Genomic DNA, 16,052 nt, shown 5'->3' with positions numbered 1-16,052 from the left:
AAGCTTCTAGTTGTTTTTTTAGCTTCTAGTTTTGTTTATATTAATTTTAAGGAGAAAAGGATGAATCTATTTTGAATCCTTTTTCTAAGACAGTCGTAGGTATATTCCAATTTGAGGACAGGTAGATCCAGCAAATGACCTTACAGCATTCCCATTGATTTCTGTCCTCCAATTCATTCTGATTCAAACTTCACTATGCATTTATTTTAATTCTGGGAAGTGTGGTTCCTTAAAGCTGGTGAATGCCCTTCCCCAATGGCCTTAACAATGGTTGTCACTCCTGGGTCTTCTTGCTCCATGCAACTGAGTTCCATGACTCCACAGCAACCCATCTGTTCTGCAGGATGGGACTATATATATATATATATATATAGTTATAGTTATAGTTATATATATATAGTTATATATTTGCTATATATATATATATAACTTGTGTGTGTATGTGTATATATATAAGACCATATATATATATATACACATACACACACAAGTTATATATATATATATAGTAAATATATATAGCTGCCATATATATATATACAAGTTATATATATATATATACATACAAGTTATATAATATATTAATGTTTCTTATATTGGAAACATCTTTATAATACATCCTGCCCTTTATCTTTGATTGTACATTTCTGTGTAGTGACCCACAAACTGGTACTAATGTTTCACTTCATATTGTCTAATATCCCACCTTGGAGTTTCCTCTAACACAAGTCATTAATTTCTGACATTACTGATCTGAGTCCATATAATTTAATTTTCTGAATCACTTCCAATTTTCCTGACACATTATGGGGAAGAAGAATTTGCTGTTTTAAAATATATTTCTGGAATCGTTAGAGCAGAGGATATCAGTCTTTCCCAGAAATTACTCATGCATCTAAAGGAGTAGATAGATAGGTTATTTTCTTTTTTCTCAGATGAACTTCACAAGCCAATTGAGATCTTAAAAACTAATAGAAAAAATCCTGAGATTATAAGCCTTGGATTAATTTTATGCTCTACATATTACAATTAAAAATTAAATGGCCATGACAGTCTAAGTGTTCTTTAACTTTTTAAAAACTTTTCTGATCTTTTTATTGTTCAATTAATATTTTATTAACTAAGTTTCACATTGCTAATTTTCCAGTGGTAAAGCTAAAAGAAATATCAAAAACAAAACATTTATTATTCTTTTTCTTCCTGGTAATATAATAGTTTTCTTACATAGGAAAGTTTTTTAAGGAATACCTGTTATCCTGTTGTTTTATAGAAATATGCCATGTTGGAGAAATGACAAAGCCACTGTAAGTATATAATAATTGGGCTTGTTGTTTTTTTATTCTGTAATGGAAACATGGATTTGATGTTACTTCTACTTTCTGTTTCCCTCTCTCTCACTATCTCTGTCTCTATCATTCACAATCACAGACACACACATTCACACAAAGATAGTAGGACTATGATTGAAAAAGAGCCATTCTTAAAATTCCTATTGTCTGCACAATTTCTGTTACAAAATTTGACAAAATTTCTTGGCTTTCTAGTACTCAATTTGCATTTTACCCATTGTCCCCCAGCCTGCCACCATAGTCTTTCTTTGCCTTTACAAAAGGCATGTTTGCAATCAACTTACATGGTACCAACGATTTAAAATTTGCTTATAAATTAGTCAGATTGGGGAATGAAGTGAAAATGAATATCTCAGGATGCCCAGAGTATCTGATGAGCCTGGCATCCACACTTCCATTTAATCTTCACAGTCCCTACGTGGAAAGTGTTCTTGTCTTTTCCTCACTAATAACGCTATTGATATGAAGAAAGATTAAGTAATTTTCCTAAGGTCACGTAGCTGTTTATGAACAGGCTTAGATTTAAATCAAAGTCTTAGAATCTAGTGCTCGTGATACTGTAGTACATCTCTGTGCAATGAAGGCTTCAAGTCTTCTAACTATTCCAGAGAGTGAATGCTTAAAAACACACCACTGGGCAGCCATGTGATGAGCCATTACAATTTTTTTTTGCCTCAACACTAAATAGAACCAAGTTAATAATGTCTTAAAATATCAGGGAAAGAATTCCTCTCAACAACTCCTTAAAAAAGTTGTGTGTCTCTCCAAATTTGGACATCATTCTTCCTAGGCCAAACAGTGAATCACAGTATATTAATATAAACATTAAAACTAATATCAAAAGAAAAACATTACTTTCTAGAAAGCACAATAGATAATTGGCAACTCAAAGGAAAAGTCTAGGAAATAAAGGAACTAAACACATCCTAAAATGAGCACTTGAAAATATATTATCCTACATTTATCATTGCTAAGGACAAATTGTGTCCCCCCCAAAATTCAGATTTTTGGAGCTCTGAACCCTAATATGATTGTATTTGAAGGTAGGGCCTATAGGGAGATAATTAGGGTTAAATGGGGTCATACGGATAGGGCCCTGGTCCAAGAGGAAGAATGTTCTTATAAGAAGAGACACCAGAGAGCTCACTCTCTCTCTTTGTGAGCACAGAGGTCCTGTGAGCACACAGTACGATGGTGACTGACTACAAACCAGGAAGTGGACCCTCACCAGAAACTGACCATGCTGGCACCCTGATCTTGGACTTCCAGGCTTCAGACCTGTGAGAAAATAAATGTCTGTTATTTAAGCCATCTAGTCTATGATATTTTGTTATAGCTGTCTGAGCTAAGACAGTTACTATTTTATTATTAGCTATTAAAATATAATAGCTTTGGGGGCACCTGGGTGGCTCAGCTGGTTAAGCGACTGCCTTCGGCTCAGGTCATGATCCTGGAGTCCCGGGATCGAGTCCCACATCGGGCTCCCTGCTCGGCGGGGAGCCTGCTTCTCCCTCTGACCCTCCCCCATCTCGTGCTCTCTCTCTCTGTCTCATTCTCTCTCTCAAATAAATAAATAAAATCTTTAAAAAAATAAAAAAATAAAATAAAATAAAATAAAATAAAATATAATAGCTTTGGGAGTTTTCCCCAATAAGATGCTTAAAAGCATTATTTGAAATAATCTTCCTGCCAATCCTATGTAGGGTTAGTCTCATTTCACATTCGAGAAAGCCTAGAGTTCTACCTTCTCGTCTACAACTTGCTAATTCGCCTGAGTGAAGCAGCAACTGAGATAGGACAGTGGGCCAAGCTCAGAGGGGTGTGTGAAGCCCAGGGGTGCTGCAACCCAGGAAACAAAGGCCCAGGGTTTTACGCATCAACCTCATCATTCCTGAGACTGTGAGAATGTTAATGTTCCCACTAGGTCCACGTGGGGCAGACTGCTTTTTGCATCCTCCAAGAACACACAAGCAGATTTGCTGCTTGAAGAGAACACTTTCAGTTTATCTTTATAAGCAAGGATGAACAGGGCCTGGAGTTGGACAAAAGAAATAAAAGCAGGGGCCTCTGGCTGACTCAGTCAGTAGAGCATGCAAATCTTGATCTCCAGGTTGTGAGTTCAAGCCTCATGTTGGCTGTAGAAATTTTTTTTAAATCTTAAAAAAAAAAAAAAAAAAGAGGGCACCTGGGTGGCTCAGCCATTAAGCGTCTGCCTTAGGCTCAGAGGGATCAAGCCCCACTTCGGGCTCCCTGCTCAGCAGGAAGCCTGTTTCTCCCTCTCCCACTCCCCCTGCGTGTGTTCCCTCTCTCACTGTCTCTCTCTCTCTCTCTGTCAAATAAATAAATAAAATCTTTTAAAAAAATAAATAAATGAAAATAAAAAAGAAAAGAAGAAAGAAAGAAAAGCAAACCTCAGGGAACCCAGCTGCTAGAAACAAGACAAAGAAACAGAGCGCCTAGAATAAGCTGTAGTTCATGAACTAAAACACAAAAGATAAGATCACTTAATTATGGTAGAAAAATTATGAGACTAAATACATGATTTTTAAATGTAAAACTCCAGTTGTTAAAAAGATGTCACCATTGCGAAGTGAAGAAATATATCAAAACACAAATATACAAAATGCTTAAGGATCATGAGGGAACAAGTAACAGAAGTTTAGAGGAGGAGTCTAGGTTAGTGATATGAATTCATTCACTTGAAAAACGAAGAACTCACTGTATAGAAGAATGTTTTATTTACCTTTATGTCCAGAATCAGCCTCTTCTACTTCTTGACAACACTCCTTGTTAGAAAAGAAATGCATGTCTAGTTAACTGTAACTGAAACACAGTAGGGCACCTCCAATATGTACCAAGTGCATCAGTTAGAGCGAGGTAACACACAGAATACATGTAGCGCAGTCCTTTGCATAGAACAGGTCCTCAACAAATTTTAGTTTCCCTTCAACTTATTTGTCCTTTGCTTTTTGAAGTATTTATTTATTTATTATCCTCTTTCTTATATTTATATTCTTATATTCTTATAAAACCAAATGCACCTACATGTTAGTACCGCATTCTGAGTTAATTTCTTACAATAAAAAGTCATTTCTTTCTTTATACCATTGCTGCTATTAGGAGAAGACAGTACAAGCTTTTAGAATATATATCTTGACTTATATTTGCCTTAGGGTGTAAATAAATCTATACTGACACAGGATCACACTCTACAAAAGGAAGTTTGTGTGTGGAAATAGTTTCTGTAGCCACCATTGAAATAAAATACAATGTACAATACAGACATGTATCTAACCTGCCTTTTATTCTTCTGTCTGTACATCCTCTAGGTTTCAGCTTAAATAGTGCTTCCTCAAACAGACCTTCCATTGTATTCTACAAATCTACATGTGATTATCTTTATCTATAGAATTTACCATAATTTGTAATGTCGTATGTTTTCTATACTTATTATTTAACAAATGTCTCCTTGAGAGGATATAAATGCTATGAAAATAGGTAACATTTTTTCTTTTTTAATTTAGCACTGTATCTCTAGAGTCTGGAGCCTTGGTTTCTTTAGAAAAATGGCATTATTGTAAAACAGTTGTTACATAAGTGTAAAATAAATTAAGTATGCAATAATAATTGACTTCCTTCTTAAGCCTAAGCCATCACATGGTTCAAATATTCTTTTCAAACTTTGTGCTAAACACAAAAGTCAATGGCAATAATAATTATCTTAATTTAGATATAAGATATTTAAATATATTTTTGTTTTATTCACTTAAATAGTATTTTTGAAACAGAATCAGACCTATAAATATACAGAACAAACTGATGGTTGCCAGAGGGGAAGAGGATAGGGGTTTGGACAAAATGGTTGAAGGGGAGTGGGAGATACAGGCTTCCAGTTATGGCCTGAATAAGTCATGGAAATAAAAGTCACAGCATAAGGGAGTAGGGGGAGAAGGAAAAAAAGAAAAAGAAATTCTGCCTTCCTAATTCAAAAATGTATATTTTTTAAATCTTATTATGTGCATGACAGGGCAAAACACTGGTAAGACAAAAATAAATGATGCTTCTTGCAGTTAAAGTGTTCATAAAATGAGTGAGAAAATTCAATACCTTCAGTCAATGTCAAGAACTGTGCTAGGTTCTGGAGACACAAAAATGAATAATGCATATGCCCATATTTGGAAGGAAACAGAAACATGCTTGACTATAAACATGTATCTGTGTTACAAGATGTAAGCATGATTTGCTAAATCTCATTAGGAAGTATCTAACAATACCTGCAGTAAGAAATGAGGGAAGCTACTGAGAGAGGTGAACTTGAGGTGACCTCCCGAAAGATGCATAGAGAATTTTACAGGGAAAGATATCAGATCGGGGCATTCCAGAGTGATAAGCATGTGCAAATCACATAGGTTTATTTCAAGGTAACTACAAATCAGGACAATAACATTATTTATAATCCACGCCTTATCAGATTGTCATATATCATAGAGAAAAATATTAATATTCAGTGGCTGATCTTATTTTCTACCAAATTTAGTGCAGTAAAACATATTTTTAAGTATTCTAGATTTATGCTATTTCAAAAAGCAATTAAGGTATACACACCTTTAAGACAAAAAGCCAACTGCAAAAGTACTTTAAGACACTGGCTTACTTAATATTTCAGACCGCAGTATATTAATAACAGCGTACTTTTAAAAGGACAAGTTATGTCAACATAGAGCAAGACATAAAATCTCTTGGTCGGGCAAATGATGTCAGCCTAGCCTTTCTCACCTGGCCAGGCACACTCCCGAGATACCAGATCTCCCCCAGCAACTCCGGGAACAGAAAAGGAAGAACTGACCCCATGCCATGTTGCCAGCAGGCTGGCAGCTGATTGCAGCTGTTTGCTCTTTCGCACTCACTTCCCCACGAAGGTAATTGAGGCAGAAATTCTCTTCGCTCACTCCCCTTTTGTGAATGTCAAAGGATCTTAAATCCCAACAGTAACTATTTATTTGGGACTAAAGTAATCCTTTTCCGCAGACCTGCTTTATGGCTACTAGATAAAAAGAATATAGGAGATTGTCAAGAATTTATGCTTCTTGTCCATTTGTCTTTAAACATGCTCAACATAAATGAAGTCTGTGGAAGTAAGTGGTGCCACATGAACCCATAAAATATCTGAAGTTCTGAGTCCCTATTTCATAGTTTCAATGCAGATAAATCTGCCCATATTCCCATAGCAATAGATAAACCAGATTCCAACTTCAAGTTCCCAGCCCACTCCACCATTCCAACTTCTTTTCTCACTCTTTGGTCTTCCAGCTTTAGGAAAAGATCTCATCTTACATGAAGCTCAAATGGGCAATTCCTTGGCAAAATAAGGTTGTCTGACTACCCTTCACTTAACCATCCCCTGATCATATTAAATGAGGAAAGAAGCCAGGACTACTTCTAAAGGTCTTGAGAAGGAGAATGTATGCAAAATGAGCCCTTAGCTAATGAAGAATTAAGAGATCCAGGAATCCTAGCTCTGAACCTACCTTTGGGATGCTGAGAAAGCACCCCATCTCCTGGGTTTTAAGTCTTTCACCCATAAAATGGAGAAGCTATACGGTCAAAGGTTTGTCATGAAGGTCAGAGAAGTTCATACATTGGAAAGATTATTTTTCAATGATTATAAAAAGCACTAAGCTTGTTACTAAAGTCAAAAGTGAATACCACTCCACTGAGTCATCCATCAGTATCACCCTCAAATGCATCTGCTGGCCTTGCCTCACTCAAAGGACAATGTTGCTATCAGCATGCTTTTCCTTTGCTGAGCCTCAAAAGGAGTGTTAGAACTACCGTCCCGATGCATAGAGTGCAGGACGTGGGCTGAACGTTGCATTCTGTAGCAGAGTCCGTGGCACCAGAAACAAGCGCAGGAAGGTAATGAGGGAAAAGGTAAGGGAATAGAAGCTTTGGAAGGGAGGATGAAATAAGTAGAGCACAGGATATATTTGAAAATACTGCTATACCTTCTAGAGTTTATAAAGGAGAAATCTGAAATGCAGAGTCAGGAATGGGCTCTTCACTGCACTCCAGTTAAAATGTAACAACCCAGCCCCTCTCCCTAAGAGCACAAATACTGATCAAAGAATTTCAAACTTCATTCCCATTACCAGACCACTATCTCGTAGTCCATTATGAATTAGTATTATGTTTTGTCAACATGTTGTGAATTGTAGTCTTGTATTACATTTTTGTGTTAATTTGCTAAACATACACTTTAAAGTAATCCACGCTTTTTAACCATACTCTGACATTCCTTTCCATTCTAATAAAACAGAAGCCTCAAAAACATGACTTTGTCCCAGTATTCACAATATGTGACAATTCCTTTTCAAAAACTCTTATTAAAATTACTCTTGATTATTTGGACACCCATGAAATGCTGGTAAATAAATCTACTTCTACTGTTTTTGTAAACCGTAGAAATTGTTTTCTGGCTATTTTCTATTTTAATTTTCTTCCTCTAACCTAACAAGCCATAACAGCTCTACTCCTTCAGAGGTGAACACCTAAGTGTGATAACAAAGAAGGCTTTTGCTTTAATCAAGGGGACCACTCTTCAGTCTAAGCTCGAGTGACAGATTCAATTGGATTTTTGAATTGTATAACAACCAAGAAAAATCTCTCATCTCATTTAGCAAGCAAGCTTTCTATATGCAGTGTCATTATTTCCGCTGCAAAGGAATTAACCATGGAAAACAGTGCTCCTGAGGAAGACCGTATATAACCCAAGTGAGGCTCATCTGATGCAAATGGAGATCCTGGTCTATTTCTGATATTGCTAAAAGCAATTCTACCGGCAATCCAAACCCCTCTGGAAATCTCCATTTTCTGGGACCCTGTAGGGTATTTGCCTCCTATTTTGCTGGGCATGAAGCCATATCATCTAGTGCCCTCAGCATCTCAAAACCTGTTGCTGACTTTTCAGGTGGCCATAACAACATACGATAGGCTGGTGGTTTAAACAACAGACATTTATTTTCTCGCTGTTCTGGAGGCCAGCCATCTGAGTTGAAGGTGTCATCGGAGATGGTTTTCTCTACGGCTTCTCTGCTTGGTGTGCAGGTGGCTGCAAACCTCTGTCTTTCCATGGTCTTCCCTCTGTGTGGCAGTGTTCTAATCACTTCTTCTTTCAACAACAGCGGTCATACCGATTGAGGCCTCCTCCTAATGAATTCATTTTAACTTAATTACCTCTTTCAACACCCTATCTCCAAATTCAGTCTCATGCTGGGGTACTGGGGATTAGGTCACCAACATGAATTTTGAAGACTGACATCAGCAAGATGACAAAATAAGACATCTCTTGTCATCTCCCTAATAACAATGTGGCGTGCATCCACAGGCAAAAGTGCCTTTGTAGGAGCTGAAGGATCCAGATAGATCTGGCGCAGTCCAAGAAAGAGGAAAGTCATTTTGAGAAGGCAGGCCTGCATCCAGGAGGCTAAAACAAGGTCCCAGCTATAGACCCAGAAGCAGCTCTATACCCCGGAGGATTTGGCTCTTGCCTCATTTGGCTTTAGCTCTTTCACCAGCACCAAACACCAAAGGATCCAGGAGGAATCTCACCCACCGTGAGTCGGGTAATGGACCTCCATGCAGCTGTGGACCCTACCGTGGCACATGAACCAGCTCTAGCTCCTCTCAGCTACAGTCCAGGAGCCCTGGACAAAACTGATTTAGATAATCACCCATGGACCAGAGAGCCATGTGGAAGTCCAGGAGCCTAGCCGAGAAGTTCCAGCACAGCACTAGAGAAAAGAAAAAATGTGATGCAGATGCCCTGGAGAGGGTAAGAAGACAGTTTGACTGCCCCCACATCACCTCTCCCTGAAAGTGACACATCTCAGAGCCAAGAGGGTCTTTCTCAGAGGTGATTTCTCCCAAGGGGGGAAATGAAAGTATGTGAGTGAGTGAGTACCCACTGCCCCAGCTCTGCAGGGTGCTGCCAAAAAGGCCCATTTCTCTCTCCCTCCATCCAGAGAACTGAGTCATGAGCTGCTGAACTAGGAGGCAGGTGAGTGGCTGGGAAAACAGCAAGCAGGGTAAATGGAACCCAGCAGAAGGACCTGGATTCTACTAACCAGCCATGGACTCTACAGGACGCCAGTCCACAAGCAGCTGGGGATGCCTCTCCTGCAGGTCTCCCACTGGCCCAGTTATAAGATGAATACAGTCTGAGGATCTGATGTGAAGGATGGGGACTATAGTTAACTATACTGGATTATATATTGGAAAGTTGCTAGTAAATTTTCAATGTACTCACCACACACACACACACATGCACAAACCAAAAACAGTAATTATGTGTAAGCTTATTGTGTTAATCATCTCACAATGCATACATACATCAAATCATCACATTGTGCACTTTAAATGTACACATTAGAGATCAATTATATCTCAATAAAGCTATAAATAAATAAATAAACAAGGCTTGTAAACTTAAAAAAAAATGGGGGAACACAATTTGGTCCATAAGAAGACTCCATACATTTTTGTCTCCAACCATGATCCCATAACATCAGACCTTATTCATCTTGCTTTAATGTACTTCCTTTTCTAATTTCATCTCATCTTCCCTTTTGTGGCTGCTTTGCTTTCTTTGGCTTTAGACCATCATAAGCCTAAAATTTTATGATGCTCTCAAAGTCTAAGTTTTCAATGGAAAAAATGAAAATACACTAAAAACGAAACATGTAAAGAAGGAGAGTCCAAATACAACACTGCACACACACACACACACACACAGAGAAATGTTTTCCACACTTGCACTCACACACACACATAGGTTTTTTTCGTTTGCTGGGACTTGACATAATTTCTCACAGGCGTTACCCTAACGTTAACTGCGGGCATGTGTTACTTGGAACTGGCACCAGTGTCACATGTCTTGGATGACACTGACACAGTGCGCCCGTATTCTCATCTAATTCTAAAATCACTAGCAAAATTCAACTCGGCTTCTGGACCATGGTGCCCTTTTTTTCACAACTATTATTACCGAGTTCTTATGTTCTCACTCAAAACTGAAATTTTTAAGCCTACTGAATGTAACTGAGGCCACGAAAGCTCAACCTAAATAGCCCATGAAATGGTACTTTACATTTTGATGCGCTTTTTTTAAAATATTTTATTTATTTATCTGACAGAGAGAGAGACAGCAAGAGCTGTCTCCTGCTGGAACACAAGCAGGAGAAGTGGGAGAGGGAGAAGCAGGCTTCTCGCAGAGCAGAGAGCCCGATGAGGGGCTTGATCCCAGGACCCCGGGATCAACGACTGAGCCACCCAGGCGCCCCTACATTTTGATGCTTTTATGGAAATTTTTCCCGCATCCTACTCCAGAGGATATTATCTTAATTTGCTAACCTGTGGTTAACATAAGCAGGCCTGCAATTTTGACTTAAATATAAATCCATTTAAGAATGTTTGTACAGGGCGCCTGGGTGGCTCAGTGGGTTAAGCGACTGCCTTCGGCTCAGGTCATGATCCTGGAGTCCTGGGATCGAGTCCCGCATCGGGCTCCCTGCTCGGCGGGGGGTCTGCTTCTCCCTCTGACCCTCTTCCCTCTTGTGCTGTCTCTCACTCTCTCTCTCAAATAAATAAAATCTTTAAAAAAAAAGTGGTGGGGCGCCTGGGTGGCTCAGTCGGTTAGGCGACTGCCTTCGGCTCAGGTCACGATCCTGGAGTCCCGGGATCGAGTCCCACATCGGGCTCCCTGCTCGGCGGGGAGTCTGCTTCTCCCTCTGACCCTCCCCCCTCTCATGCTCTCTGTCTCTCATTCTCTCTCTCTCAAATAAATAAATAAAATCTTTAAAAAAAAAAAAAAGAATGTACAGACAAAAGGCGTGGTGAAGTGGTAAGATGTGACCCATGGGACGGTCCCCCAGAACAGACGTTCTGAAGAGGTTCTAATCATAGCAAGAAGCTTCCTGTCACATGACGTTGAAAACTTCCAGGTCAGACGTTTAGGAAGAATAAATCCTACACTGAAGAATTTAATCTTAGACATTTGTTATGGTTGGCACCATTTTATTTCATTTCCTAGACTTACTTTTTTTCTCTTTTATGACCTACACCTCAAAATCGTACCTCCTACACTAATTTAATATGAAAGATAAGAACAGCTGCAGGCATTCCAGTCTAACCTCTATAGGATACAAAAATCAAAGATTTTTTTTTTTTCCCTTGATACACAAACAAAAGGTCCCCAAAGCTTATTTTCACTTACCAGGACATGCATTTCAGTCCCGCCTATGTGAGTAAAGTGGATGCTTAACTACTAAAGCAGGCAGTAGAACTGTATGAGCTACATCACTTTTGTCCCACCTCCCTTCTTCCTCCTGCTAGTAAGTGTCTGTGCCAAATACGGTGGGCAGCCACGACTGTCCTTGTTGCCATGGAAAATGGAAGATAAATCCCATTGCCTCAGAAGTGGGATGCATCTCAGATTTATGAAATACCCGACATCAATCAAACTTTAAATCAAGTTGTAACACAATTTGTTAAGACATGGTGAAAGATGTGAATTGTCTCTATCCCAATCTCTTATCTTGCCTAAAAATTTCAGGATTTTGAGGAAGTCTACCAAACTAAGTCCTTTCCCGCTTAGTATTCATGTGCTAGTGCCATTGCCCAGCCGTGAGACACGGGGGGACTGTTCACGGCTTTTGCGCATCTATCATTGCTCAAGGTTTGTGCTTTAAAGTGCTCTTTTCCTTAGCAATTTAAAGAGTAGGATTACAATTTCATGGTTTTGGCACTTCACAGAGCGATGCAATTTCTCCCACCTACGACCCTGCTTTTGCATTTGTGTGACACCTGGGGTCCTGAAAGTTGGATATCTGAAATGATTCCACAAGATTCTGTGAGCAGAGACTGAAGCTAACAGTTAAAATGTATTTTATAGAAATAAAAAAGTGAAGCATATTATAACCATGTTTCACTGTAAAAGATATTTTCTTTGAGTCTTTTAGTGTTCCTTATTTTCAAATAAGTTTCAAAGTGTTTTATAACAAGGTCCATAAGGCCCTATATCTGTGAATTAGAAGTTATCTGAAACTTCTGTTCCAGAGGCATTTTCATTTAATTTAATTTTCCACATGCACTTTAATTTCTCCACATTATGGATGGTTGGAATTCACTTAAAAGATTCGGATAGCCTTTGTAGGTCTTTAACTACTATTGTTGGAAAACAACTTCATGCACAGGGAGTTTGTGGAGAGCCTGCAAAAAGGCATTCAGAGAAGCTTTTATGCATATTTGCTGATACTGCATTTATCAGAGTAGCCTGCACCATGTTCACACTGTCATAGATTTTTTTTTTGCCCTTAACATTTATTCAGAATAAAATTTAATGTTTTCATGCACCTAAAATAATATATTGGCTATATTGTTTGTACACGCATACTCTTTTGAATTTGTTTGCCTAGAAAAATGAAATAGCAATAAAACATCAGGCTCATTTTATACATGCATGCCCATTTTAAACTTGGAGGACAAATGATACCAGTAATTAATGACCAAGTAAAACTGGGGACATCTCTTAACCACCTATATGACTCTTCATTTCTTTTTTTATTCACTTCCATGTATTTATTTAAATAAATTTTTGAGCATTGATTATGTATGAAGTCCAATCTATGTGCCTGAATCCATCAGCAAAAAACAAAGCAAGCAGAAGATTCTTGCTCTCTTATATTCTAACATGAGGAGACAGAAAGTAAAGAATAAACATAACAAACTGAAAATAAAGAGCAAGCTAAGGAGTTTGGTGCTGGAAGGGCAGACTGCAATTTTAAACAGGCTGGTCAGAATGGGAGTCACAGAGAAAGTGACAGCTGTGCAAAGGCGTGAAGAACATGAGGGTGGTACCCCGTGGGAATAATTGGGGGAAGAGTGTTCTGGAGGGCAAATAATTTGGGGCAGGAGCTTGCCTGTCGTATTCAAGGAATAGTCTGATGTTCGTATATTCAAAATAAAAAGGCAATAAAACTTGTTTCATTCAGTCTTCTATCCCTGGGCTACAGTTACCATGCACCAGATCATTCTTGCTTATAATAAACTAGTAAGTTCTCATAAATATTATTTCAATTTTATATGCACTTGTTTATATTCACCACATTTCCATGCATTTTTTATCTACATTTTTTCATTATATTGTAAGCTTCTTCAGGATAAGAAATGGGTCCTCTACTCATTATTTTTCTCTATTCTGTTTTCTAGACCCAAGAGACATTCAACAAATGTTATTAACTGTAGACAGGAAGAAAAAAGATTTAAGAATCTTAGTTTTAAAACTCCAGCCATGGGGCGCCTGGGTGGCTCAGTTGGTTGAATGTCTGCCTTCGGTTTGGGTCATGATCTCGGGGTCCTGGGATCGAGCCCTATGTCGGGCACTCTGCTAGGCGAGGAGTCTGCTTATCCCTCTGTGCTTTCCCTCTCTCTCTCAAATAAATAAAATCTTAAAAAAAAAAAAAAAAAAAAAAACAACTGCAGCTTTGTTTCATGAATCACAGTGGTCAAATCTTTTGGTCTTTGCCTTAGTTTCCTAAAGCACAATTGAAAACCAACTAATAAGTTGTTAAATACATGAAACATTGTATAAATGTGAATTAAAATATGGTTCTTATTTATATTCCACAAAGATATGAATAAGAAATCAGAGAGATAAATGCAGAAATCTGAATACAGCTTTTCAGGAAAAAAAAAATCAGCTTAAAGAACATTGAGAAAAAAATGCTTTAGATGGTGTGGCCAGTGATGACATTCTGTGACCTATTGACCTAGATCTTCAGCTCTGATGAAGCTCAATACTAGTTACCTCGATGGTACGGTGATTAGGCCCTTGGGAAAGCTTTGCCTTCCACATTGATCCACTTCATGCTTTGCCTTGTTCTAGAATCATGTCTCTCCTCACTCTTAACCTTGCCAACTTTTCATATGAATCCCAAACTTGCAGTGAAATGATGAGTACAGTCCATAAATATTGTATTTTCTTAGTTCTAAGATGCCTCATAGATCACTGATGTCGGGACTCTCTCTGATTTGTGTGCTGATCTGACTAGGGATAAACCCCAAAATTATTTTATTTAACATATATCATTCTAAACATTTTACTATTTCCAAATTGCCAAAAGAAGTATGGACAAATTTAGTAGACAGACTGCTGGTGAGAAATATTAAATGAGGTCATCATAGAATATTATTTCCTTTTCCACACAAAGCCAAGCTGCTTTGAGTCTACCTTTCTTATAGGCACAGACAATGGACAGATTTTATTTCATTTAGGGACACATAAAACATCCTCCCATTCAACCTACTATTGCAAATTGTACATTGTCATTCATTATTCATTCATTCCATATCTAATTTATTTTCAGCTATATACTTTGGATTGTGCTAGATGCTGGGAATATTAAGATAATTAAGACAGTCTCTCTGCCTTTTAGGAACTTAAGGCCTAGTGGTGGAGAAATAAAGGTTGATAGGCTACTTTGGCCAGGGCTTTCTAGAATATTTTGTTTCAAAGGTGTGGAAACCAAGGAAATGATCCATGCTTACCAAATTCATAAGACCTAATGTAGAAACCAGTTGATTGCCTATTTACAAATGTAAAGTTAATGATATTGCCTCAGACTAATGTGAATACTCATAATCACTATCCAGAGAAACCTTTCCCAATACCAGATTACAAGAGAAACCAAGTTGATATTCAGAAGGTGGCCTGGTGAGCATGGTATTAGAGTAAAGAAATCTGAATGCTCTTAAGCTATAGTCAGGCTATAGTAAATACTGAGGAACCAGCCCAACCCTTACAGCCTAAATTACCCCCACCATGACTCAACAGTCAGTTTCTCTAGATATAATATCTCTGCTATTTTACTGTTCAGGCTAGCACAGCCAAATCTTGCTCCTCTCTCCCCTAAGCTCGTTGGATGTTTGTAAACACTTATTTTCTTCAGGCCAATTAATATATATTTGTTTCTGTTTGAGTTAGTGCCATCCATTCACTTGGGGTAGGCAACAAAGGCATGGTGCGATCAGCGTGCTTTCTTGAGACTTATCTTAGGCAGCTGTCCCTGGCTTACCTCCCACTTTTTAATACTAATCCTTAGGCATGCTATATGTATTTAACTATATTGGCAGAAAAATATGATTTGCAGTAAGCTACTGCAACTAATACGTTTCATGACTTTTAAATTTTCCAAAACTGACCTCTTTCCTTCTTTCCTTCTAGGTTGTAAAAATGATGATAATTGTTGTGGTGACATTTGCCATCTGCTGGCTGCCTTATCATATTTACTTCATCCTCACTGCAGTCTACCAACAGCTAAATAGGTGGAAATACATCCAGCAGGTCTACTTGGCCAGCTTTTGGCTGGCAATGAGCTCAACCATGTACAACCCCATCATCTACTGCTGTCTGAATAAAAGGTAGACACAAAATTACCAAGCCCAAGTTTCTTGTCACTCCTGGCTTAGCTGAAAGCATATCATTTTGTTCCAGCTCCTTGGTGCAAATTAAAAATGCAAATGGAAGGAAAAATTTAAAAATTCACTGAGAGGAGTACAGAGCTTGATTTTTTTTCTAGACTTCCTCCTACTTAATGAAATAAAAATCCCACCTTAACAATTACGTCCTCAAAACAGAACTTAGAAGCT

General features: G+C 38.2%; 1 protein-coding gene across 1 annotated transcript in view; it reads left to right on the top strand.

Moving 5' to 3' along the window:
- TACR3 (tachykinin receptor 3) overlaps positions 1-16,052 on the top strand; it is a 78,893-nt gene that overhangs the window by 61,068 nt on the left and 1,773 nt on the right. The window contains exon 4 of the mRNA XM_045879404.1: positions 15,628-15,824. Coding sequence (XP_045735360.1) covers positions 15,628-15,824 — 197 coding nt within the window. The remainder of the gene's footprint in view (positions 1-15,627; positions 15,825-16,052) is intronic.

Source organism: Mirounga angustirostris, unplaced genomic scaffold (genome assembly GCF_029215605.1).
Source record: "Mirounga angustirostris isolate CCGP_5_RB_7025 unplaced genomic scaffold, mMirAng1.0.hap1 SCAF_2, whole genome shotgun sequence".
NCBI lineage: Eukaryota > Metazoa > Chordata > Mammalia > Carnivora > Phocidae > Mirounga > Mirounga angustirostris.
This window is presented reverse-complemented; position numbering and strand designations above follow the sequence as displayed.